At 53.3% G+C, this 25,323-nt stretch overlaps 7 protein-coding genes across 7 annotated transcripts; 3 read left to right on the top strand and 4 right to left on the bottom strand.

The window, feature by feature from the left end:
* The first annotated feature begins 1,621 nt into the window (after positions 1-1,621).
* On the top strand, positions 1,622-4,084 carry BDP55DRAFT_126193 (kinase-like domain-containing protein). Its single transcript, XM_060565474.1, has 4 exons — positions 1,622-2,273; positions 2,326-2,483; positions 2,536-3,067; positions 3,124-4,084. Exons 1-4 carry the CDS (start codon positions 2,001-2,003, stop codon positions 3,709-3,711), a joined length of 1,551 nt encoding a protein of 516 aa, XP_060436057.1. The 5' UTR covers positions 1,622-2,000; the 3' UTR covers positions 3,712-4,084.
* A 372-nt stretch (positions 4,085-4,456) lies between these two features.
* On the bottom strand, positions 4,457-5,441 carry BDP55DRAFT_539333 (haloacid dehalogenase-like hydrolase; the record flags this gene model as incomplete). Its single annotated transcript, XM_060568022.1, has 2 exons — positions 4,457-5,081; positions 5,332-5,441. 2 exons carry the CDS (start codon positions 5,439-5,441, stop codon positions 4,457-4,459), a joined length of 735 nt encoding a protein of 244 aa, XP_060436056.1.
* Positions 5,442-6,213: 772 nt separating this feature from the next.
* On the top strand, positions 6,214-9,688 carry BDP55DRAFT_540041 (ribosomal protein L19; the record flags this gene model as incomplete). The annotated part of the gene is made up of 4 exons (XM_060568086.1): positions 6,214-6,267; positions 6,356-8,300; positions 8,353-9,009; positions 9,066-9,688. 4 exons carry the CDS (start codon positions 6,214-6,216, stop codon positions 9,686-9,688), a joined length of 3,279 nt encoding a protein of 1,092 aa, XP_060436055.1.
* An 882-nt stretch (positions 9,689-10,570) lies between these two features.
* On the bottom strand, positions 10,571-13,474 carry BDP55DRAFT_722850 (uncharacterized protein; the record flags this gene model as incomplete). The annotated part of the gene is made up of 1 exon (XM_060578659.1): positions 10,571-13,474. The coding sequence occupies one exon, from the start codon at positions 13,472-13,474 to the stop codon at positions 10,571-10,573; it is 2,904 nt and encodes a 967-aa protein (XP_060436054.1).
* Positions 13,475-16,726: 3,252 nt separating this feature from the next.
* On the bottom strand, positions 16,727-18,454 carry BDP55DRAFT_625888 (uncharacterized protein; the record flags this gene model as incomplete). Its single annotated transcript, XM_060571551.1, has 1 exon — positions 16,727-18,454. One exon carries the CDS (start codon positions 18,452-18,454, stop codon positions 16,727-16,729), a length of 1,728 nt encoding a protein of 575 aa, XP_060436053.1.
* Positions 18,455-21,799: 3,345 nt separating this feature from the next.
* BDP55DRAFT_689409 (ribosomal protein L10.e) lies at positions 21,800-22,787 on the bottom strand (the record flags this gene model as incomplete). Its single annotated transcript, XM_060576735.1, has 3 exons — positions 21,800-22,035; positions 22,096-22,480; positions 22,743-22,787. The coding sequence occupies 3 exons, from the start codon at positions 22,785-22,787 to the stop codon at positions 21,800-21,802; spliced, it is 666 nt and encodes a 221-aa protein (XP_060436052.1).
* A 325-nt stretch (positions 22,788-23,112) lies between these two features.
* On the top strand, positions 23,113-23,928 carry BDP55DRAFT_642412 (ribosomal protein L7Ae/L30e/S12e/Gadd45 family protein). Its single transcript, XM_060573451.1, has 3 exons — positions 23,113-23,229; positions 23,286-23,472; positions 23,628-23,928. The coding sequence occupies exons 1-3, from the start codon at positions 23,183-23,185 to the stop codon at positions 23,724-23,726; spliced, it is 333 nt and encodes a 110-aa protein (XP_060436051.1). The 5' UTR covers positions 23,113-23,182; the 3' UTR covers positions 23,727-23,928.
* The last annotated feature ends 1,395 nt before the right edge of the window (positions 23,929-25,323 follow it).

Genomic DNA, 25,323 nt, shown 5'->3' with positions numbered 1-25,323 from the left:
GAGAAGAATCACGGATCCGATATCTTACGTTGAGTTGAGTGACCATGAGGTAAAATAGGAGGTCCTTCCCTGGACGGCCCAGTCCAGAGACCCCTCAGTCGCCAACCCAGGGGTGTCGATGGCTCCACGGAACTGCAAGGTCCCCTAGAGGATTCAGACGTTTTGCTGCTACTGTAGCTTTAAAACGTGCGTCAAGTCACCTCTATCCCGTACTCCGGAGCTGGGTCTCGACGTCTCTAAAACACTGGCCCGGGCTAGTGCTGGGCTGCGGCCCGTTTGGGGTCCTCTTGTTGTTCTCCGTCGCTGACCCCAGACACTCTGTATCTGACCTTAGCTACCTTAAGACACTGCGTACGTTGGGACCTTTGGGTACCTAGCTTTACTAGTGTAGATACTAGTAAGGAGAAGTAGCTTTATTCGGGTACAATATCGTAGACGTTAGTGGGGCGCTTTTGTATCGTATCCGCCGTTGTCGCAGAGAATAAAACAGCGAACTGCAACACTAGGGAACCACGAAGACGACGAACCAAGAAACCAAAGAGACAGATGTCCAGTCTCGACTCGAGGAGGCAGAAACTGTGTAAGGTAGCGTAGCGTCGGCTGGCTAGCAAGGAAACCAGTGGAAACGACACAAGCGACCAAACCTGCCCTGACGGACCGAGACCAAGGTGGGAAAGGCCAGGAAGACATACGAGTAACCACTGGCCATCGCTCTCGCTACTGGAGCGCGGATTAGAACCTGGAGGGGGATGCTGCCCCCGGTTAGTCCAGGTTCAGGTCTTAAACAGATACAGCCGCGCTGTGATCCGAAACCATCTCTGAGCCCTCATTTGTTGACTTGGGGTATGCTGGAGACCTGCGTCTCGACACTAGACTGGACGGGACCGGACTGGACCGTGATTCTTGTGGGCTGCACCTGCCACCTCGTAGGCCCATCCTCCTTCCACGGATAGGTGGAGGTAAGGTACCTCACTTTAGGCACCTGGGCACCAATATCTTAGGTACCTTTCCCCCTCCACTGGGCGTACCTTACACTCGCACCGGGGGACCTCTGTTCTGTTCTGCTTTGGATGTTTGTGTGGCAGAGTGAACCTTTGTTTGATCTGACACCACTCTTCTTTTCCTCACCTCTGAGGTCAACTACTGAACCTGCGTCTTGTTTTCAAGCGCTCAACTGGTCCATCATTCTACTGCTCTACTTTCTCTTCCCATCCATCCCCTCCCCGTCATCCTCTTTTTAACCATCCTGACCCGCGACCCACGTTCCGCCCGGTTACCTATCGAGAGCAACCTCATTTACTTCTTTGAGGCCCTCTCATTTACTCCTATCCAGCGACACGGAGCACGTTGCCTATTTCTTGCTCGTTTACCCCTCCCCCCTCGCCTTTTCTCGGAGTCGCCTCCCTACCTTACCTTCCAACCCCACCTTGGCCGAAACGGGGACGCCATCGAGAACAATCACACCAATAAATTTCAAGTCGTCTACGCCCCTCTTCCTCCTTCTCCTTTCTTACACGTAGTCGTCGACCTCGGATATCGTCCATCGCTTCATCCGCCAAAGCGATATTTAACTCACCCTCTGCCCAAATTTCGCATAGCCAAGCATCAACGGACCTTCCCAGCTCGCCTCTCCCCTCTCCTGTTTTCCGACGCAACCCCGATTGCGCGATTCGTTCACAGTGACAGGCCAGTCTTTGGTATTCGATTACACGAGACCGGCGATTACTGCCATCTTCCTTAGGCACTAGCGATTCGACCGTGTCCAGACCCGTGTACGAACGCTACCCAGCACGCGATTCCCAATTCCCGACGATCCGAGACGGCAAAGCACAGCTTCAGTAGCAGTGCAGAAGACCACACACATTGGAGGTTGTGGCAATCTATTACAGCTTGAACAGGGCATGACACATAACTGTTCATCGTTGTAATTGCTGGCGTATTCCAGCTTCACTTCCGGTTTTCCGCATTACGACTTTGTGACGGAGACCTCTTAGCCCAATATGGCTGACCCCTTCGCGCCTCGCTCTATGAAGCGCAAGAATGTCAAAGGCCTGGCCTTGACACCTGCTGCCCCCAAGCCTCCGCCGACTGCCGAGACCAGTCACCGCGATAAGGATGGCGGTGACCAGTCGGCACAGTTGGAGATTGGTATCGAATACAAGCTGGATCTGAGACCAGAGGATCTAGAAATTCTGAAGGAGCTCGGTTCAGGAAACGGAGGTACTGTCAGCAAAGTCAAGCATGTTCTTACCGGAACTGTCATGGCACGAAAGGTCAGTCATCACTTTTGTCCTACTCGGAAGGCCAAGTGCTCACCAATATCAGGTCATCCACGTGGAAGCCAAGAAGGAAATGCGCAAGCGCATTGTGCGTGAACTCCAAATTATGCACGGCTGCTCGTCCGAGTACATTGTCAACTTCTACGGAGCCTTCCTGAACGACCACAACGACGTCATTATGTGTATGGAGTACATGGACGTTGGGTAAGCGCGTGTCTGATTTGGCTTTAGTAATCTTGGCTAACGCGTTTCTCAGTGCTTTGGATCGGGTATCCAAGGTCTTTGGGCCTGTTCGAGTGGATGTTCTGGGAAAGATTGCCGTGGCTACCTTGGGAGGCTTGACCTATCTCTACTCGAAACACCACATCATGCATAGAGACATCAAGCCGTCCAACATTTTGGTGAACTCTAGGGGAGGCATCAAGCTGTGCGACTTTGGCGTGTCTGGAGAGCTCATCAACTCTGTTGCTGATACGTTTGTGGGAACTTCGACGTACATGGCTCCCGAACGAATCCAGGGCGAGAAGTACACAGTCAAGTCAGATGTGTGGAGTTTCGGTCTAACCATCATGGAAATGGCCATTGGAAAGTTTCCTTTCAACGCAAGCGAGCAACTTTCGGATGGCGAGTGCGCACCGGCAGGCATTTTGGATCTTTTGCAGCAAATTGTCCACGAGCCCGCACCCAGACTACCCAAGAGCGATGCTTTCCCTTCAATTTTGGAAGACATGATTCAAAAGTGTCTATGCAAGGTTCCTGATGAGCGGCCTACCCCTCAGGAGCTCTTTGTGAGTATATTCCACAAACATCAATCAGCCATGCGGCTAACATGCATCTTCACTAGGACCGTGATCCTTTCGTCCAAGCTGCCAAGAGAACGCCTGTAGACCTGAGAGAGTGGGCAGTTGGTATGATGGAGAGAGACAATCGCAAATCTCACTTGGCACCCCAGTTATCGCCAGCAACACGCGACCTACTCAACTCCAATGATTCCCCAACATATCACGGCGGTTCTGGAAACGATCGATCCCTTGACACCCCTACTTCGGGAGAAATTCCTATCGCCGGCGCCGGCATCATCTCTCCGAGAGAACCCGCCAGTCACTCCAACCGCTCTCCCACTAGAAACGGGCTTAACACCATGAGCAGTAGACAGCCGGGTGGCCACCCCGGGATGGGACAGAGGATCGTTACCACTAACTCGATACCCAAGGTTGGCGAGTATCCCAACAGTGCTGGTCCGGTGAGCGCCAACGCTGCGTCTTTCAGCCTGCCTGTTCGCCCGGCTCCTGGCGGACCTCTACCCCCGGCCCCTCCTCGGAAGGGCACACCTGATGATCCAAGAAGAGAAAATCGGAGACAAGCTACGTTTGGCATGCCTACAGCGCCCAGAAGCTACGCAAACGATGTGTACAACGGTACCTCCAACTAGTCGCGGGAGGGCTTCGACTATACTCACAGCGTTGGGCCTCAAACCCATCAAGCTCACCCACTGCATAATAGGGAATCAAATCGCGCCACTTCGCTACACCAACCACATACGTCTTTCAGCCAGGGGCCAAGAACGTGCAATATCTCTACCCAGATGGCTTTCCAACCAGCATCGTACGAACGGGTTCAACGAGCTATCGCATCAGCTCCGATCTACTCGTCTCAGAGGATGGACATGCCTGATAACAGAAGTCGCAGGATGCGTCGCGATGACAATGTCGCCGGCTTGGAAGATCCCTTCATCTAGACGCACGACAAAGCCCGGCAAAAGCCTCGTACATTAAGTCCGAGCGGCTGACTGTGTCGACTCGATCGTAGGGAGGCTTCCTCTCCTGTTTTCATCAGCATCACCCGGCGCATGCATGGATATCATTCTCTTGCAAACTCTCGTCAGTTAAGTATTTTAAGAAAGCTTGAACAGAGCATCGCCATCGATCGTGAGCAAGACAGGAGGGAATGGGTCGACACAAAAAGCCTTTCATGCAGGGTATCATGTATCTAGCAAACTTGGAGGACGGGTTTAACGGTGGCTGATATGCCAACGAAACATGGAGACGAATGACTGAGCAATTCGTTCTGCATGCCTAGACCGTGGTGTCTCATAGTCTCTTGAACTTTTTCTACATAGACATGAAAGGACAGTAGACAAGCTGCCGCCTAGTTTATACTCATGCGTCTCTCTATGTCTATGAAACTGGTTCCCTGCTGCTGAACCCCTCCTCAAGGATAGGAATCAGTTCGTCTAACCGACGGATCACCAAGTCAGTGTGCTCGTGGTCGACCAGATGCTCATTGACATCGTTGGCAAGGAGCACTGTCGCCGCGCCAGCTCTTCGTCCAGCCGTCATGTCATCTATCGAGTCCCCAACCATGATCAACTCACTACCATCACCGACGGTTGTCTCCATGGCGTCCGTTGAGGCGTTGGCTTCTTTGACGAGACCCCAGTTTTGCGCAATATGCAGGATCCCGGCGGGGTCTGGCTTTGGAGGGCGAAAGTCGCGGGTCACGACGGGCTCGAACAGCGACCCCTCGAGGAACTTTCCGAGAAGGTGTGCGACGGGCGCGTCGAAATTGCGGGTGCAGATGCCCTTGCGGACGCCACGGCTGTCGAGGTAGGACATGAGCTCCACGAGGCCGGGCTGGGCTACCTGAGAGGCCATGGCCGTACGCTCGATTTGGCGAATGGACTCCATGGCCGTCTCCTGTTCCTCTTTCGTGGGGAGAGAGTAGACGTGGTCGAGGATGTCTACCTTTTTCGTGATGTCGAGGGCCTGGCGCATCTCGCCAAACATGTATGTTTGGGGTTCACTTGGTGATAGTTAGCAACGATCTCTAGTAAGTATATGTGGTTTGTACGAGGATTTCATGTGACTGTGGAGATGTCATATGTAGGCACTGGCAGTTGACTCAGTCTTTTGCTGTACTTTTATCTGCATGCTCACCCACTGAGGCTGAAGCAATCTTGTTCGTGCGGAAGCGTAGAAGTTGAGATTTGGACAAAATATCATGTGAGAGAGAGATACGATAACAGGGAGGGACCAGATAATCAGGCACGTACCATAATGTTCCATCAACGTCGAATACAATGCCTTTGAGTCGAGGTGCAGTTGACTTTGCTACAGCGCCTGGCTTCAGAGGGGCGAACTGCCGGGGAGCGTGTATGACCATCTTCGAGATGAATTTCTTCATAGGATAGGATTAAGTGTTACAGAGAGCCAAGGCCGACTGCGAAATGACGGTTAGAATTTCCCAAAATTGAAATAGAGTTTGCGGTGGTTGCGATACCTTCCACTCAGGAGCTGTTGCGATGAGTCGTTTAACCCTCAACTAAGACGGAAGAGTACGTACACAGCCCGCACCGGATCGATGACCGCGAGTCGGGAATGCGTCCTGCGGGCTCAACTAGTGTGAGATAGATAGTGTACGCAGCGATTGCGCAAAACCCCACACTGGGCTGGATGGGGAATCGGAGAGTGGGAACACAGTGCCGGCTGATTGACTGAAATGTTGCACAATTCCGGATCCCAGCCGGGCAGATGACATGGGTCTAGGGATATGAATGGTTGGCGCGAATCTTTTGCTAGGCAAGAGATGTCTGCTGTACTACTAGGTGGGAGGAGCTTTCCATGTGGCGAGGCCCAACCTGCAGCAATTTAGACCAGTGCCAGTGTGTCGCGGATGCTCGGTCGGTCGTTGGGAATTCTGTTTAGACGCCTTTGCAGTTGGCAGTAGGTCTGTCTGTGTCTGACAGCTATTACCTATCGCTTTTCTTTTACATACAACAAAACTCCCCAGTGGGCGCCACAAGTTCATCCCTATTGCTCCAACCTAGAAAACGAACCTCTGTTAAACAAGCTTCTGCGAGCTCTGTTGTCGAGCGCATCCAGACCGACTGCTCCAACACGGCTGACATTTGGGTGCTGCGCAACACCCAACCGTGATGAGCTCGTCGAACAACAGCCAATGGCCACCTAGGCGGCCCTCGAAACGGAGCGTGAGTAAATAGACCATCGTTTCTCACTGGGTGAAGCTTGCAGGCTGGTGTTGCGCAACTCAGAGCTGACTGTGTGGTGTGTTTTTAGAAGCTCCGAAATGGCACCTTCATCGTTCCAGGCACCGGCGAACGCAGCCGCCGCCAATTCTCCCTGCGCGGATCGAGCATCGAGATTCCCCCGCCCGAAATAAACGGATACCGATCCCTCTTGGCCGCCGAGTCGACGGGCGAGTCCCTCAATGTGGTCAAACATAACATCAAGACCAGTGCCCTGCACTTCTGGGACTGGCTCATGTCTCCGGCGGGCAAGGGCGTACTGAAGTGTACCTTGGCATATCTATTGGCCAGTATGGCGACGTTCCTCTCGCCCATCTCGGCTTTCTTAGGCAAGCCTGACGGGAAACACGTCGTCGCGACTTTGACGGTCTATTTTCACGCCAGTCGGACGTGGGGTTCCATGGTTGAGGCTGTCGCCATTGCCACTATCGCCGTCCTGTATGCCGAGATCATATCCTGCCTCGCCATGGCCTTTTCCGTTGTCGTAGGAGGGCAGCTCGGCCTCATTCCGCTGTCCCACGTCCTCATCTTGACGTTCTGCATCGGCGGCGGTATGGGCTTCATCGGGTGGGTGAAGCAAAGGCTGAACAATCCCTTGGTCAACGTTGGATGTACCCTTTCTTCGATTGCCATTATCGCCGTGGTCACTAGAGAGGAGGCAATCCACGAAGGGCACTTTTCCGAAGCCAAGATTGTGCAAGTACTTAAGATGTTGGCTATCGGCATTACAATCACGGCAACGGTCAACTTCTTTGTCTGGAGGGTGTCGGCACGGGCCCTTTTGCGTTCCTCGATGAACTCGGCTGCCGTGTCACTGGCAGACATGCTCTCCATGATTACTCGTGGCTTTCTGAACGGTTCCGAGAACGAGATCATGTCGGGAGACTTTGGTCAGGTTGCGAGACTGTACAAAACGACGTACGGTAAGATGACGAAGAACCTTAGGGAGTCGAAGTTGGAACACTGGGTTCTTGGACGGGAGAAAATCTATACCCTGGAAAAGAATCTCGTCAAGTCATTGGAATCACTCTCGCAGGCCATAGGAGGTTTGAGGAGTGCGGCCAACACGCAGTTTGCCTTGCTCAAGGAGATGCCACAGGATCCCATGGGTGGCCAGCTTTCTCCCGGCAGCACGGTATTCTCCCCGACGCTGTCTCGCGCCATGTCTCAGTACCTCAAGGGTGCTCGAGATCGGTTCGCAACGCTGGCATCGATCGAGGAAGATGACGAGTATGACGATGACCTGGATAGCCACCCAAGCCCTGAGGCAACCCCGGACGGCCCTCCGGCGCCACTTCCTACTTTCCGCTCACCGTCAGAGATCTTTGAGCTCTTCATAGCATTGTTGGGCCCCTCGATGAAGTCTCTGGCATACACTCTTTCGGAGATCCTGAGAGAGCAAGCTTTTGCAAAGGGGGCAGATTCCAAGATCACAGTCAATCCTCACTTCAAGCACAGCTTACAGGACGCCATGGCGCTGTACAGCAACGCGAGAACTCATGCCCTTCAAGAGCTCTACACTAGTATTGAGCTGGGCCGAGCGAGGTCAGAAAAGATTCAAGCAGATATTGAAGAAGTCGCGGCTGCATGTGGACATTTCAGTTTTAGTCTGCAGCATGTGGCCGAAGATATCGATGCTTACTTGACAGCCTTGGAAGAGCTCAAGTATAGTCGTGAGATGGGTTCCCGCAGCTGGCACTGGCTGAAGGTTTGGAAGTACTTCTCTTCACCCGCTCAACCTAAGGAATCCGATCCTAGCAACCTGGATACCGAGCGTTTGTTGCATCAACCTATGGAACCTCCGGAGCAGCCTGTCCGTGCCATCAGGAAATCGGCTCTCCCCAGGGGTATTCCCGATACAATGATTAAGCGCAGAGATACCTTCAGCTGGGACGCCGCTCCCAACGCGAGCATGATTATGAGATTTTTCTCGCAGCAGCTTCTCAAGGGTTTGAGAGTTTTGGCTCGCGATGACAGTGAGTGACTGGTCCTCAAAGTATACTTGGGCACAACTAATGATTTGGGAAGTCCGATTTGGTGTCAAAGTAGGCTTTGGAGCGATGCTCTGGGCCGCATGTGCCTTCATTCCGGCAACAAGACCGACGTATCAGCACTGGCGAGGCGAGTGGGGCTTGCTATCTTTTATGATTGTCGCGTCTATGACTGTCGGAGCAGCCAACACCACGGGCACCGCAAGGTTCATTGGCACCATTGCCGGTGCTACCTTTTCCTTGACGGCGTGGGCCATCAGCCAAGGAAACGGAGTCGTTCTTGCGTTTCTAGGTTGGATGGTCAGCTTCTTCAGTTTCTACATGATGCTCATCAAGAACAATGCCCCCTTCGGTAGGATTACGCTTCTAGCCTGGAACGTCACTGTTCTCTACGCCTATTCGTTGTCACAAAAGGTGGATGATGACGATGACGATGAGGGTGGTTCCAACCCTTTGATGTTTGAGATTGTCTACCACAGATTTGTTGCGGTGTCGCTAGGTATTCTATGGGGTATCTTTGTTTGCCGAGCAATCTGGCCCATCTCGGGCAGGAAGAAGTTCAAGGAAGGACTTTCAGTCCTCTACCTCCAGCTTGGCCTCATCTGGAAGAGAGGGCCGCTGGCTATCCTGCTGCGAAGCGACAACACGAGGTCGTACATGAAAGCCGGAGAGGAACAAGCACTGCAACGCTACGGTAAGAGATATACCCCCTTGACTCCTGCATACGGATTTCTCTGACATAGACAACAGCCTTCAAGCTCGAAGCCTTGCGTAGTTCCGCAAAGAGCGAGTTCGAACTCCGTGGCCCCTTCCCCGATGCCGCCTACGGCCGTATCATGCAGTCAACCGGCAAGATTCTCGACGGATTCCACGCCATGCGGCTGGTGACCTCCAGACGAGGGCAGCTTTCCGCCGGCGAACGAGCACTGCTCGAGTACACGGCACCCGAGCGCGCACAGCTCTGCGACCGCATCTGCCACGTGTTCCAGGTGCTCGCAAGCTCCCTGATGCTAGAATACCCGCTCACCGACGCGATCCCATCGGTGGTGGGCAACAAGGACCGGCTGCTGGGCAAGATTTACCAGTTCCGCAAGGAGCATCAGCCTCCTTCTCCCATAGTTGGTAACGACTTTGAGGAGCAGCAGCGGCTGCAGGAGGAGAACGGCAGTGGGAATGGCAATGCCGGTAACAACAACAATAACAGCAACAACCAGATTACCAAGAATGGTGTGGTGTTGGAAGAGAAGGACTTTGCCATATTGTACGCGTACACCTTGGTCACGGCCCAGGTCGCGCAGGAGCTCGAGTACGTGCAGAGGGAGATTGAGAACCTCTTTGGCGTGCTTAACACGGAAGCGCTCTTGCTACAGTGAAATTCAAGTTACACAATAGAGAAAAAAGGACGTTACTAGTAAAGTGGTGGTGGTCGGGGTTAGTAGAGATTGAGAGAGTTTGTGAAGATGAAGAAACAAAAAGGGGTGACTGGACTGGACTAGCTGACCGACTGATTGACTTGACGAAACAGGCATGGCGTTTGGTTAACCACTATACATACATTACTAGGGATACCTTTCATGGGCTAAGCGATGAGGGAGCATGGGTTTACAAGGCATACATATATACAAGTAGTCGTAGTAGTAGTCATTGAACATTGTTAAGCCCACTCTTGACTCTCTTGATCATGAATTCCTTCCACCCTGCTTCACTCGGTTGTGAACTTCAATACACACTGAAATTCATCGCTCAGCCTCACACAGATAACCGATTTTGTGAGATTGTGGTGTAATGTGATATAATTGTAGTATGGGAGTTGTTGCTATTCTATCTATACAATAACAAACAAAGTGTAGATTGCGAGCTATCCCAGCTCGCTAGGCATGGCGACAATCATATTCCTCGATGGCAATCGGTGCTTTTTCTCTGCAAAATTATCCACCGTCCCCTCACTCTCTCCCATCTTTTCCCGCCCAAGGATCTAAGGACCAATCTGAAAAGTCCATTTCCGTCGCTGACTCTCACTATATCAAGCTCTCATAGATCATCAGCTCACGGAGAAACATAAGCATACAACCTAGCGCCACCTGAACGCCATGCCATAGATGAATGAGGTCGCCTTATAAACGCCGAACAACAGACCCGAACACGTACACTGCTTGTGAAAACAGCCTCAAACTCCCCAGACTCGCTGCGTCATCTTCGTCAAAATAAAAACAAATAGCAACGTATATGGAAATGTGATAGCATCGGATAATGCCCTAGTTCCAGCCATGCTGCATCCGATCGGCGTCTTCGTGGATACGAAAGCCTACGCCATCGTCGGCGCCAGGCACCTGCCAGCCACGTTGGGTGCTAGGATACTCGGACGGCTGGCTGCTTACTTCCGAGTGAACGTCGTCCTCGGCTGTTGGCGAGAAGAGCGGGTCAATGTTCTCGCCGTCGGACATGTGTTCCTGGTCCTCGATGCCGGGCCAAGGCTCGTCCTCAGGCAGATGGATCTGCTGCTCGAACGATGAGTCACCCTCACGTTCCGGTGGTACCTGGGCCATCACCTCGACGCTGTAGTCGCTGTCGTCATCATCATCGTAAGGGTTCGTGCTTCCGTAATCCGGATCGAGGTTTTCGTCATCGTCGGCGGGAGAATCATCCACTACCATGCCCGTGCCGCGCGGACGGGTCTCACCCAGCGGTGCATTGCTATACGGGGTCGCATAGTAGTGGGGCGTGATGCCGCGGGTGGACGGGTGCCGCTCGTCAGACGGAAGGACACCGGGCATCGGGCTTGGCGATACAGTCCACCGAGGGGTGTTGAGAGGGCGGCTCGGCGAACGAGTCGTGCGGCGCCGCTTATAAGCAGTCGAAATATTGGGAGGGTTCGGGCGGACTGGAGCAGCTGCCCTCTGGCCGAAAGATGATACACGGCGTTTGATCTGCGACGGCGACATGTTGGCAGGAACTGAAGGAGGTAGCGAGGCGGTGCGAATGTAGGATGGCTTTGTAACCCTTCCGTCCCTGACAGGAGTTTGTCCACGGGCTACCATAGGACTGGATGATCGCATCGAAGACTGGATCGCAATATGATGTAGCGAAGGGGACGCGGACACTCGCTGGCCAGCTTGACGTACACCAAGAGAAGATGGCGCGCTCGCAGTCTCGTCAAGATGGTCATTCCAGGTCCAGTGGTCCTCTTTCGCGTCGGCTTCGGGGACCTCCTGATCAGCTTGGGAATCAGGGTAGAAACGGCTCATTTCGCGAAGGCGTTGCCAACTCCAACCGCTCTCATATGATGGCAGATCTTGAAGATAGGCCTCAGGCTGCGTGATGAACAGACGAGGTTCAGAAGATCGCATAATTACAGAGTTGAGAAACGACACGTCCCAGAGGGCAGGCGTTACCATCTCTGCCGGCGTCAAGAATCGGAGGCGGGAGTCCTTGTGGATCTTGCGCAGCGGTACCCATGGTTGCTGCAGGCCCAAAAAGCGGCTAGTCTTATTGTCGAGGCTACGCCGACGTGAGGTTGAACGTGTGCCGCGAGAGAGTTCGGGGAAGGTGGTACCAAATGCAGTATGGATCGCTGCCTGGACACTTCGTGCGTCTGACCCTCTGACAGAAATGGTGCGCACCAAGCCGCGGCTTTTGAGCCTGCTGTTGATGATACTAGTAGGACTACAGGCCTTTGCCATCAACCACGCGTAGTCATGTCCGGGATCGGCCCATTCTGCGCAGAAAGGTGACTGTGCTCTAAGCGTGTGAGAGCTCATGGTGTTGGGCATCTGAGTCCATTCATCCAAGCTCGAAGGGCCGTCGGATTTGAAATCCTGAAGCTCCACCCAGACCCTCCGCAACGGAAAAGGTAGTAATACGACTTCGATTTCCCAAGGCCGAGTAAGCGTGGGAAGCTGTGACTGAAGCTGGAGGATCTGAGACTGCAGCATCTGCATCTGGCTAATAATCTCGCCAGAATGGCCGGCTCGCGCGGTAGTCGTACTCGTAGCGACTGAAACAACGCTGTTGGTCGATTCGTCAAACGTCTGTCGGTCGGCGAGGCGACCTACAACACTACCGTTATCATTAATGAGCCTTTCAACTTCCTCGAAGCGGACCTCAAGGTCAGTCACACGGAGATCCGTGGCGTCATGCTTCTCATGACACTCATCGTGCCCAGCAGCGGAGAATGAAACAGTCTCAAGCCTCTCGAGACGGTGTTCGTGACCTTGAACTGTATCCGATAGATGGCGAAACGTATCGCGAGAAGGTCCGGCAAAAACAGCATCCTCCTTTCGGACGCAGGGAGATAGAGCCCTTGGAGTGTCTGCACCATGGTCACTGTGAACAATCATTGCGCTGGCGTTGTCCTTGGTAAGTTGATCCTGTGGAGCAGAAGTGTTGGCATCCTGGAATCTGTCCTTCCGTAGAGATTGCACATTAGAAGTAGCAACACCACTGAGTGTTTGAAGACCTTTCCCAGAGAATGGACGAAGATAGCGTGCTTGGCTAGAAGATGTTGTAGAACTGGGCTGAGATTGCATTAAGCATTGTGCTGGTATTGGCGGTAATGAAGTAGACCCATTTCCGGGCTGGGACTGGATAAAATCGCCCCAGCTTAACGTATCCTGTAAAGTAGACTCCGGACGCTGGCTAACATGATCCATATGACGGGTTCTTGGTTCCTCGGGCTTGCTCGGAGATATCGCCATGGCAGTATCCAGGTTCATGAAATCCATAGTCGGGGGAAATCCGGTGGGCACACGAAACGACATATCTGGCAATTGTACCGGGCTGAGTGGCTCCCTGGACATCCTTGGTCTCTCGTTCTCCTGGCGAGGGACATGGGCGATAGGTGCGGGGGTGAGCGCAGACACGGGCGCGGGTGCTGGAGCCTCGCTTGCGACGCGTCCGTCATCGTGGAAGCAGGCGTGATGCGAACACATGCACCAGACGGAGTTATCAGATCCCAGACTATCCGTATATGCCTTCCCGGCAGCGAAGCGACTCCAGAAACGACGGCATCCGCACTTGGCTCCGTTGGCGCCAGGTGTTAAGTCCACATAGTTGCATGCTCCCCCAGGAAGTGTGACGGGGTTGCGCTGGACAGCGCCATCGTTGTAGATATCGAAGAATGAAGAACCCGGTAGAGGGGGATCAAAAGGTGTTGTTGCCATTGGCGGCAGCAATGCTCATCGGGGAGGTCGGGGAGATGTTCGGACGGCGATGGGATGGCGCGGGAGCTTGGGTCCCGGCTAGCTGGGATGGGAGGTCGACGATGTAGGTTGTTGTCGTGTGTCGGCGGTGTGATGGATGAAGTTGATTGAAACGAGACGAAGGAAATGCCTATGCGGCCCAAACCAGGGCCCAGCTGGGTCGCAATACGAGAGACCTAGAACATTGCAGCTGCTGTGATAGTTAGCCCTCTAGCCTCTGTCCAATAATGGGAGATATGTCCTGGACGGAAGCTGGCCGGCACTTGCAAGCCAATCGGGGAAACCCTCAGGCCGTAACACGCACCCGTGACGGAATAGATGTATAACAAATCGGGAACGGGAGGTCGGATTTGCGAGAAGCTTCGTCTTATTTATATCTGCATGCGCCGACTTGATGAAGATATGTGCGGATCGTGTTGCGACGCCCAGGCGAACGAGAGCGAACAATTGAGTGGTGGGGGAGATGTTGTTGATAGAAAGTGAGGCGGCTACTGGATTGGGCAGCACAAGCACGAGCGAGGAACCTGGGCGCTGGTTGATGGGCGGATGGGCTAATCGAGGCGGAGGAAGTGGGAACCTGGAGCAGCACTGGAAGGGAAATGCGCGACAAGTAACCGGGAACGAGGGAGATGGGTAATTAGGAACGAGGCATGCGAAAAGGTGGGGAAGAGAAACAAGTTCAAGCAACGAGCTTCGCTCAGCACAGGTTTACACTACGGATACCGTTTGCTCGAGGTCACAATGTGTTAGCGAAGCGGGTGGGCTTATGCAGGTTGGCAGGAATGACTCGAAAAGAGTTACAGGGGTCTACTGATATCTCAACTGCTGTCCTAAGGCTGCCGTTTAAAGTCTGTTAAAATAAGGTGAAATGGTCTGTATATTCGTATAAGTCGTGGTGTGAATTGCATTGAGATGGCGGCAATCCGAGCTGTGTTGCGGCATTACACTACTTGGTGGGTTTGTAGGTGTGCCTGGCGCTGTAGGACTTTGCCTGCATATGGGGTATCCCATGCGCGCCATGTCGTGCACTACTACGTACACACGAAAGCTCAGTGGGCGCCTCTCACCTCTCGCCTCTCTTGGGAGGAGATTTGGTGGGCTTCAGTGCAAGTCTGTAGGTAGCTACCGATAGCTGTGCTGCATGAGCGCTTCTGCCGCGCTGTTTCTTAACCTGCCAGGCCTGTTGCAGGCCTCCATGGCGCCATGGGAACCTGAAGCAAGCCCACCTCACAGCAGGCGCGAGGGCAGACCAGCAGACCAAGAAAGCAGGGGGAAAAGACACCAGAAAAAAGAAAGATGCAAGGATTACGAATGATTGGATGTCCACGACCAGAAACGCGTCTTCTTCTTGCTTGCCTGCCATGGGTTAAAGTGTCCAGCTTGTTGGCCCCGCCCGCGTATCCCTGCACGCTCCGCGTCCTCGGAGCCCCGATTGGCATGCAGCGGAAGCATCCCATTGGCCCAACGCTGACCTCGAGCGACTCGGGCCCCCCCTTCTTTCCCTCCTCGCTCGCCAGCCTCTTTTCCACCGCAACTTTGCATGACCGGGTATCTTTGTATCTGTTCGTGTCACGGCTCCAACGTTCACGGCGTTTCTGATACCGTTGACCAGGAGTTGTTTCTCTCCCCGTGACCTTGTAGTCAATCCCTGGTTCTGTTCTTAGTTCCAAACAATGTGCTCCACTGTTGCGAAGAGCGCGGGTCCATGATGAACAAGGGATAGGATATGCCATCGTGGAGGGGTAGGCCAAAAAAGCAACGATTAAGATGGCCGTTCCATTCCAGAGATGGAAGGACACAATCCCAGCCATTATCATTGATTTGACGCGGTTGGATCGACGATACACTATAACTTTCTTTTCTCGACTACTCAGCACACATCAAAATCTGGGGACGGCGGCAAAGAACAACAAAGCAAAGATTAAGCAAAGCACGCGCTTTCCGCGTAGTCGATTGCGCACTCTTCTTTTCTATCAACGTTGGAGGGGTGTTCTTGCGAAATCCACGAGGCGCCGCGGGATTAAGCCTGATGGCCGTGATGGACGTGAACGACGCAGACGGACGGACAGAACCCTGAATTCTAGGTCCAAGGCTTAGTCGCTTCATGGACAAGAAGACCAAGCACACAAGCACACGCTAGGCTGACGCTCAATGATGCTCAATGATGCTATCCATTCGCAACACCCGTGAGGCGTCCCGTCCGGGGTCCCGCACGGCGATCCCGCCCTGTACGCGAGGTAGCCCTGATCAAATGACTGGTTTCTAGGCAAAGCGGCATGTAGGAAATCCGCTGCCAGCCTTGTCTAAAAGATTCGGCGTCGTCGGGTTGTGCAAATCTGAGAGTCAAGCCTCGCCATGCATCGTTGGCTGCAAACTGAGTGTGAGCCATTCCTCCGTGTTCCATAATGAATGAGGTGATCCCAGGAAAGGAACTGTGAACATGGTGTTGGGAAATGGGAGTCACAGCATTACACCCCCATCTGCACCGCTGACTTAAAGGTGGAGAACTTGTGACAAACTTTGAGGGATATAATCCATTGTCGATCGTTCGTTTCGAGGAGTCGAGATGAGTTGTGTGAACGATGGATGGTTTTATCGCAAGTTCACTTTCGCCATGCATCTACCTCGAACTAGGCAGGTAGGTTACTCGTCGGCTTAGGTGCCAAGTTTGATTGTGTCACTCGACCCGTCCCGCTCGGGGCCAAGGCTCCACATGTGCCGCCGCCTAGCCGGTCCACCGGCCAAAGTTCCGGAGGACTGGTTCATTCCTTGCCCGGTATTACGTCTTTCTTACCTTTTGAGACAAGTGTCAATCCTCTCTTCTCATCAAAGAGACCAAGACCATATCTCAGTGTACGCATCATCCACTGATAACATCACCAGAAAACGAAATCCATCAATCTCCGGTAATAGTATGCAAGTAAATACTTCCAGATGAGTGGCCAAGATGTTTCAATTACGCAAACTCAATAATGTTTATATGATCCGTAGATGCTTACTAGCTCTAAGTCCCTTAATCGTCATGATATGATATGCAAATGCTGTTCCCAATACTCGTCAGACAAGCGACAGTTCTCATCAACTCCCGCTGACCCAAAATAGTAATACACATCTATTGTGAACAGACGCTCGTACGTCGCCGGTAGCAGCGGCTGCAGGGAGTGGAAATGAGACGAATGACTCTGCTCGGCTGTTGTTGATGCTCTGATTTTCTCAAACTTCGCCCCAGCTGCCCATCGGGCCCACTGAAGCGATGACTGATCCCGTTCCGATGGAACCTCCGATATCCCAATAGTGCCGTGATGAAACACTGCTTTGTCTCGCCGACCGTCGTGTGCTTTGGCTCGCGCAGCTAGACGCGTGCCTCATGGCGGCGGGGCTAGATGGTGTCGTCGCCTTGAATGTCCTCCGCTCTACCTGTCGGGCTCGGGAGACGAGCGGGTGATGCTGGCGCACCCGCGCGGCCTTAGCTGCTGTATCTGGCGTTGATGAGGTGGCAAGGTGGGAAGTACCGGTTGTAAAAGTAGATGAAGGTGTCGACCGCGAGCTGAAGCGGGATCGCAAGTACCTAAAGACGAGGTTGACGTCCAAGTCTTGCTCCCATTCCTCTTGGGTGAAAGTAGCAGGCAATGGAGTTGACTCATCCCTAGTCAAAGGCACAGGAGGATCCGACTGGGGCCGGGTAGCGGGGATGTTGATGGGGCGCGCGTGTTGAACCATTGTTGGCTGGAATTCGGGCATCTTGGTCGATGCTTCTCGCGCCACTGGAGCCATTGCCGTATCAGCGCTCGACTCTGGTATAGCTGGCAGGCCTGCATATGGAATGGGCATTTGCTGCATGCGAGTGTAAGTCGAGAAGGCACCAGGGTGATGATGCGGCGAAAGCTGGTTGACCATCAGGCCAAGTTCTTTTGCGACACGATCCAACGCCCGCAGTTGCCAAGATGAGTCATTGGACTGTTGAGTGGGTGTGTTGGAGAAATTTGCGCCCGTCTTGGGGGTTGTTGACAAGTCATCGTCTGACGGCAGTTGCTCTCCAAGCAAGATTGAGAGTAACCTCTCGTCGATGCCCAGGTCGTTGAGGACCTTGCGGGTGATCCTGGCGAGCAGGCCCCGCTCATTGTCCTGGGTTTCAGTCGACTCGTAGTGCCAGTCCATGCTGTCAGCATCATCTTCGTTTCCGATAGCACTTAGGCTTGCAACATCCTCGGCCTTCTTTTCTTCCATCGTCACCGTTGGTCTGACTGAGACCATGGACTGCCGCCGCCGTCTGGTCTCCCTACTAATCTCCTCTAATAAGATGCGACTCTGCTCAAGGCGCCAAGCCTCGATTCTCTGCATCTTGTGTGTCTCTTGTTCCTCCTCGATTTCCATCTCAAGCTGGGCAAGCTCGAGACTCTCGCGGCGCCTTCGCACATGTCTGGGGTTGAATCTCTCGAATGCATAGAGCTGCTCCTGGACCTCAGGGTCGTCTAGCCTGAAAGAGCCCAGACCATCGTGTGTAGGGAGTACAGGGAAGCTTTGCGCCCCAGCGGCACCAGCAGAATGCGTGTAAAGGCTTGGGACCGTCCTAAATTCGGGAAGGTGGCTGTCGAGGCTGTCGAGTTCAGCATCGTCCTCGACTGATTCTTCGTCAATAGCACTTGAGAGGACTCCCGACTGCCGAGACTCTGTATCGCGGGCCGAGTGAAGGAACGTGTTGAGGCTGCCGATGTCACTGAGTCTGGACCGGCCCGGTGTGGGAAGGGACTCCTCCTCTTCGCTGAGGTAGGAGGAAGCTGTCGTTGTGTCATCGGTTGGTTCGAAAAGTACCCACGAGTGGGAGGTATCGGTAGCAGCAGGATCTTGGGCGTGAAGTTGGGGAATGTCACGATCCTCCTCTTGCACAGGGCGGACAGCACGCTGCTGCGAAGGTCGCCGGGTAGGTTGATGGAAAGCCATCGTATTTGTCTTGTTGCCAAGTCGTCGATTTGGAACAAACACAGGCCGAAGAGGTATGTAAGTAGTTGAGTTGTGTTCGTCCGATAAAGGATGGGCGAACAATCACGATAAGGCCCCCCCAGTCGCGGTATCGCAGTGACGCCTCGATAACGGCGCCCCGTATTAATAGCCTGTTTAGTGCAAGTGTTGTATGTTTGTCGTTGAACAACGTCTTAAAGTCGGTGAACTGGACAAGTTCAAGGTCGAGGTCGATCAGGCATACATAATAAGAAAGAGGTCAAGAAGTGGTCGGATATAGGCCACACACTGGATATATGTGGCAGCAGTCTACTGGAACCAACAGCGGACAGGAAGGAAGGAAGAAAGCGGGATGGATGATAAGAGGAGGATAAGGGGGGGTGAGGGGTGGATCTCTCCTGCTGGGCCACAGCCAGAAAAGAGAGGATGACGGTGGCAGTGGATGGAGTCTGTCACTGATTAAGGCGTCACCGACTAAAAAGGGCGGGTGCGGGCCAAGTAAGTACCTGAGTACTCCAAACACAGCACCTACCATTTCGGTCATGTACCTTGCACCGCGCGCCGTTACGAGTAACCCCGAACGAGTGGGCGAACTCGGCGGAACGACGGGACAGGCGCGGTATTCTCAGACAACAACAACCTCAAGCCGTGGAGATACAGAGACACGCAGAGAGCCCAAGGGAAAAAAGCAGATTGGAGGAGCCACAAGGTACGGCTACTGGAGTCTGGAAGGGGGGACAGGCGGGTGAATGGCGCAGGGCCGGAGTGAAATGGGGTGTGGATGATGTGCTCGCGTGCAGCGGGCAAGGGATCCAAGAACAAAACCACCACCTCAACTCCATGGAACCTTTGACTTTGATCCATGACTCTGGGACATTCCGGTTGTCGGTTGAGCAGATAGGAGAAGAGGAAGAAGAAATAAACGCAAGGGGGGGATTGGAGAGGTACCCCAAGTCCAAACTGCAGTCTTGCTCAGCAAGCTTTTGAGGAGGGGGATACAAGCTCCGGGCTACCTGTTTCTGTCCTCCGTCCTCATTTAAGGTGGTCTACTTAGAAGGGAAAGCAAGAAAGAGATCACCACGACGTCCATCCGCCATGCTTCCCCCAGAGTGTCAGAACGCCTGAGCGTCCCAACGGTGACAGCCCACTCACCCGCATTATACATGGACAGACTTGTAAGCTGGGTTGATTTGACTGATGAGGTGCTGATGGCGTTAGGGCCCTCTTAGAGGCTGGCTGGCTCGACGTCTAATGGCTGCGCGGAGGGTCTGCCACACCTTTCCCGTATGCAATAGTTCAGATGCGCCCTGAGCGGCGGACATGATGATTGATGAGACATGGCGGTAACACTCGAATGGAGGGGGGAGCTATGAACTCTGTTTTGTTTTTCTGGCAACGCGAGCACGCAATTTCGAGCACTCCTAGAGCGGACACGGGATAGAGAGCAGGTCAGGCTATGTTCGTGTCATTTTCTGGTCACTCTTCTCACTATCATCAGAGCACACCGCCAACTTCGCACGACGGTTGCAGATACGCCCAGCAGATGGAGTCAACATCATCCCAAGAACACCTTCCAAACTGGAGACCACGAAATATGGAGCATTTTCTCCTTGGCCAGTTCCTCCTGTAGAATACCATCTGTCTCGTACGTAAAGCCACCGAGGGGTTGGTGTCACGTTGGTGGCTATCTTTTCCCGACCAACAAGCAGATCCATGCTTGCCATGATCCCTTCTTTGTTAGTCGCGGTCTAGGAATCCTATCCAAATGGAAGACAACCACCCGTCAGCTTATCACCGAGATCAATGCCCCTCCCAGCTCCGAGTCTACCAGATATGCTAAGGGCCCATTCAGCATCGGAAGGGGGGGACGGGACAGGAGAAAATTTGTCCGATGTGTCACCATTCCACTCTGGATGCTCTGGAAACTGACTCTTTTCGCTCATTTTCGGGTAATTGGCGTCCAACATGCCGACTTTCGGAGCAAGCTTGGGGAGGTTTCTCGAACCTCTCACGAGTCGTAAACTCTCAGAAGTCAGAGGGCCCCAAAGTACTTTCCGGTTCCCTCAACCAAACAACCCGGGAGTCCATAGTCCAGAAAGACGTTCCAAACTCTGTGGACCGGTACCTCCCTATTCCAACGTCTCTCCAAAAGGTCTCACACCGAGCACCATCCGAAATCCCGATAACGTCATTTAGGTCACCTGGGATCTCGGTGGGACCTGATCGCCGCCCACGCTGCACCACCATACCGTCCCCCTTCTGAGTCCTACTACTCAAGTACATAGGTACTAATAGCACACTGGGAGAGTTGGCTCGTCGGCTCGACCGCCTGCTTGTTCCAGGTTCTCCGTTGGTCGGTGTCTGCACCCCAATCTCACTCCCGCCAACCGCCCTTTCGCCCCCAGATTTGATATCCGCCTCTGACTGGCGCGCACCCATCCCGTCGTCCTGCGCTTACACCTGCTGCTGCACCTCTGACAGGGCTGCTACTCAGGCGGTTTGTCGGGCTGTTCCTGCACTGGCTCCCAATACTACGATACATGACCGCAGTTACGCAAGTAAGATGCTATTATTGCGTACTTTGTTCATAAGATGTATCCAGGACCTGTGCCCGTAGAATCTCAGCTCATGGTGTCTGATTCAGCCGTTGCGCTTACGAGATCACGGTCACTTTCCGGATCCCGGGAGAAAAGGGACAAGATTTTTCCCTTCTCTCCTTCGAGCATTTCTCAGCATGAATTACGTACTATTTGCCTCACAGAGGCTCCATCCCATACAGCATCAAACCTCGCCACATTTCTTGAAATTAGAAGGTGGTTCCCTCTCAGTGACTCCTGTCAGTGTCAAGACATCCCAGGCGAAGCTGAGCAGATGATGGTTGGATGTGTTCGTCCGCGTGACCCAGCTGAGGACGTGCCTGCCCTCGTGGTGTCACCCTCTGCCGCGGGTGATCCACGGGCTCTAAAGTGTCTGGCACAGCAATTCACTAAAAACGTTCCCATTTCAGATTGACATCATCCCCGATTCAGCCTCACGCATCTTGGCTACCTGTACGTCTCAAAAAAGAATGGATGGTATCTGTTTTTATTTCCCGCTAGGCTCGATCATCAAGCGTCTTCTAAAGCCCAACTCATCATGATGCTAGTACACAGTTGATAATCCCTTTCCCATTCGTCATGTAGCATAGAGGCATGATGTGTGAAGTGTCAATGATTGAATTCCTATCTAGAGTCTGCCGCGGCATGACTCTCATCATGTTGACATGCAACCACTTTAGACGCCAGCCCGTAGAAACCCAAATCCCAGAAGAAAGCCGAAACCACTAACTTAAGCCTCGGAGGCGAAAGCATCGGGGAAGCGCTTCATGTTCTTCTCGAGGCTGCCGTGGTTGGCAAGGAACTGAACGTAGGCACCGTCGACCTTGACGCGGCCAGCAGCCTTCTTCTCGAGGTACTCCTCGCGGCGAAGGGGGGTGAAGCCCCAGTTCTTGGAGATAATGATTTTCTGGCGACCAGGGAACTTGTACTGAGAGCGGCGGAGGGCCTCAAGGGCGGTGGCCTTGTCTGTTTTTTTGTGTTAGTGACATCATTTCCCACAGATCTCAGAATGATGTAATAACGTACTGGAGTCACGAGTGCGGATGGACATGATGATCTGGCCAATGTTGACACGGGCGACAGTGCCGTTGGGCTTACCCCAGGCACCACGCATACCAGTCTGAAGTCTATCGGCACCGGCGCAAGACAACATCTTGTTGATACGGACGACGTGGAAGGGGTGGGCGCGGACGCGAAGGTGGAAGGACTCCTTTCCGGCGGTCTTGACGAAGTACTTGTTGGCGCAAATGCGAGCGGCCTCGAGGGCCTCAGAACTCAGCTGCTCATACTCGTTGGAAACCATGTGGATGCAGAGAGGGAAGTCATCGACAGTCGCCTTCTTGCGGCCAAGATCGAAGATGCGAATCTTGGGGTCGGGGACACCGCGGTTGAAGCGCGACTTGGGGTACGGCTGGGGAAAAAATGATTAGTATGACGGTCAAGGTCTGAATGATTGTTCCGGGCCTGGGCCTGCGACAATCTCCAACATCCCACTTCGTCAAGTGCGTCATTCCGATCGTTGAAAAGCAGAGAAAATTTTGCCCGTCTTCTCAGCGATAGTGTTGCCTCTTCCCAACCTGCACTTTGGTCCTCCTCTCTCAATCGTTCGATGGGTGGGATTTCGTGGGATGTCGGAGTTCGCGGGGGTCCAGGATTTGACGGAAGTCGCTCACCTTGTTCTTGCAGTACCGGTAGCAACGAGCGGGACGACGGGCCATTTTGACGGTATTGAGATCTCACGGGATCACTCGTTACTGCTGTGGGTTGGTTAGTTGGTGGGATGGGATTCGTTTCCAGAACCTGGGCGTCACTCACTTTTGAATAGGTTGCGGCGATTGCGATCAGACAAGGTCAATACGATTGATTTCTCAGCAAAGCGGAATGAGCAGGTGGCCATCCCGGGATCCACTTTAGGGTTAAGAGCGCGGTGAATCCGCGCCGTTGATTGGGTGCACCTTGCCGAAGTGACTCCCCGCCGTGTGGGGCTTACAAATCGAAAAAATAAACTCCAAAACTCCGCGATCTTTTTTCCTTTGAGATTGACAACCAGCTTCAACGCCCAGCGACCACCAGACCTAACCATCCAGCCTATTCACCCGACAAATCATTCGCAATGGCTCCCATCAAGAAGGCGAAGAAGGACCAGAACTCCATCAACAGGTATGCTGTCTTGTTTCTAATTATCTTGCTTCGGCAAATGTCTAACTTCCTCGCAGCAAGCTTGCGCTTGTTGTCAAGTCTGGTCGCATCGTGCTGGGATACAAGGAGACCCTCAAGACCCTCCGCACCGGCAAGGCCAAGCTCGTGCTGATTGCTGGCAACACTCCTCCTCTCCGCAAGTCTGAGCTCGAGTACTACGCCATGTTGAGCAAGGTCCCCGTTCACCACTTCGGTGGCACCAACGTAAGTTGTTCTCGCATTCAAGGGAGCTGGCACTGCCTCGCTCCCCGCCTTCTCTTGCTACCGATCTCGAAGACCTCCAGTCTCCTGGTCAACCCAGCGAAGAAGTCTATCAGGCTTTGGAGGGTGAATAAAGCTAACTTGCTACCCCCCTTCAGATCGAGATGGGAACTGCCGTTGGAAAGCTCTTCCGTTGCGGTACATTGGCCATCATTGATGCCGGTGACTCCGACATCCTCAGCGACCAGGTCGCTTAAGTGGATTGAGTCTGGTCTGGCTGGTAACGGCGTTGGGGAATATGGTCGAAGGAAAAGGAAAAATGCGTCCCGCAAATCGGGATCGCGGCTAGGGATACGCCGCTATGATACCTCAGGATTGTCAAAAGGACATGACTTTACGAAAGACCATAGGCACTTTGAATCAAAAAGAACTCGCCTGTTACTCAGCCATTTTACGATGACCATCTGTGCAGTTGGATCTCGAATACCTTTCAACATCCATTGATACTTGAACCGATGCAACCCGCCAACTCCAATGATATGGTAGCCAAACGTAAGGTAGTAGTATCTGGCCAAATCCGACTTCGCGAAGATTTCATTTGTTGCCATCGAGTGATAATTGGTTCATGTACCACACCTCGACCAGGCCTGAGAGCTGGCTCCTTCCCGTCACCCCTGTGCACGGAATGTAACCAGCATCTGGTTGTCAAGTCTGTCGAGCCCAATGCCTACCATTTTTTACCTGTTCATGGTCGGGAAATTGGCGAGAGTTCTGGCAGGGCTTCTAGGCCTTGAACCTGAATGTGGAAGGCCGTCAGAGGTTTTGCATTGATGGCAACATGAGAATAATTTCACGGTTCCCACCACGGTGAGTTCTGGCCGGTCTCGTGCAAAGTGCCGTCCAATGACTCGATGGGATCCCTGGGTACAAAGACGGGCCGAGCCCACTAACATCGACGGTCTCCGCATTCCGGCTGCTCACCACGGGGACAATAGGGGTGCAGATTGCGCGGGACCCCTACCCGTTGCATGTGCTTGCTAAGACAGCTTGGTGGCTGTCTGCTACTGTCAGGTACCAGTTCTCTTGACAGTTAACCAGCAGACAGTCGTAGTACAGGCTAAAGTGAAGGGAACATGACCAAGAGCTGCCCACCAAGGGCAATGCCTGGCTGTGTGGACGGCGAACGAGGGTGTTTCAGTCGGGAGCCAGGACGCATTGTGATCCTATTCGTTCATGACGGTTCTTGCGGTCTATGTGTTGTTATTATCGAGAACGCGATGAGCGTGGAATTACTCAGTGAATCGGTCTATAAACGAACTTGATAATCCTCCAGTTCATAAAGGCCACCTACTTGAGACCAGCTTCCCCGAGTAGCCCAGGAACTCGGAAAGAAATTCTACGGTACCCAAAGAAGGTTATCATTCATCCCATCTCAACCAAAGACGAGACGGCGTCTGCAGCATCTCATTCGCAGCGCTGGCCACTGCCTGGCACTGCCATCATTGCCCGTCATCCACTCAAGCTGCGAGCACCGGGTGACCAAGAGACGGGACTGAAACCAGAGTTACCTCGGACGCATCCCAACGACTTCAGTCTCGGCTCAGCGCGCAACGCGATACGGGACCGAACAAGAGACTGAAAGGGAGGGAAAAGATTCATCGAAAATAGCACGCCAGAGAAGGTTTTCGTTGCCTGACCTACCACACTAAGTTGCGCCGTCAAGAAGGTGTCAAACCACCCAAGAGTTCCACGGCGACCTACCATACCTGATCAGGTACCTACGGTTAGGCTTTGCTGGGTGACGGTCAGTCGTCAGAGGAGGCGTTCGCAGGTAACCTTAGTTAAGGTAATTGG

This window comes from Colletotrichum godetiae (assembly GCF_030913485.1).
Source record: "Colletotrichum godetiae strain CBS 193.32 chromosome Unknown BDP55scaffold_2, whole genome shotgun sequence".
Taxonomy (NCBI): Eukaryota; Fungi; Ascomycota; class Sordariomycetes; order Glomerellales; family Glomerellaceae; genus Colletotrichum; species Colletotrichum godetiae.
The sequence above is the reverse complement of the archived record's forward strand: the minus strand, read 5'-3'. Positions and strand labels throughout refer to the sequence as shown.

What these genes read in the sequence shown, in the direction of transcription:
- BDP55DRAFT_642412 (XM_060573451.1), top strand. Translation starts at nt 23,183, where the DNA reads ATGGCTCCCATCAAGAAGGCGAAGAAGGACCAGAACTCCATCAACAG. An exon ending in GACCAGAACTCCATCAACAG is followed by an intron (nt 23,230 to 23,285) that starts GTATGCTGTCTT and finishes ACTTCCTCGCAG; the next exon opens with CAAGCTTGCGCTTGTTGTCA. An exon ending in ACCACTTCGGTGGCACCAAC is followed by an intron (nt 23,473 to 23,627) that starts GTAAGTTGTTCT and finishes ACCCCCCTTCAG; the next exon opens with ATCGAGATGGGAACTGCCGT.
- BDP55DRAFT_126193 (XM_060565474.1), top strand. Translation starts at nt 2,001, where the DNA reads ATGGCTGACCCCTTCGCGCCTCGCTCTATGAAGCGCAAGAATGTCAAA. An exon ending in GAACTGTCATGGCACGAAAG is followed by an intron (nt 2,274 to 2,325) that starts GTCAGTCATCAC and finishes CACCAATATCAG; the next exon opens with GTCATCCACGTGGAAGCCAA. An exon ending in ATGGAGTACATGGACGTTGG is followed by an intron (nt 2,484 to 2,535) that starts GTAAGCGCGTGT and finishes CGCGTTTCTCAG; the next exon opens with TGCTTTGGATCGGGTATCCA.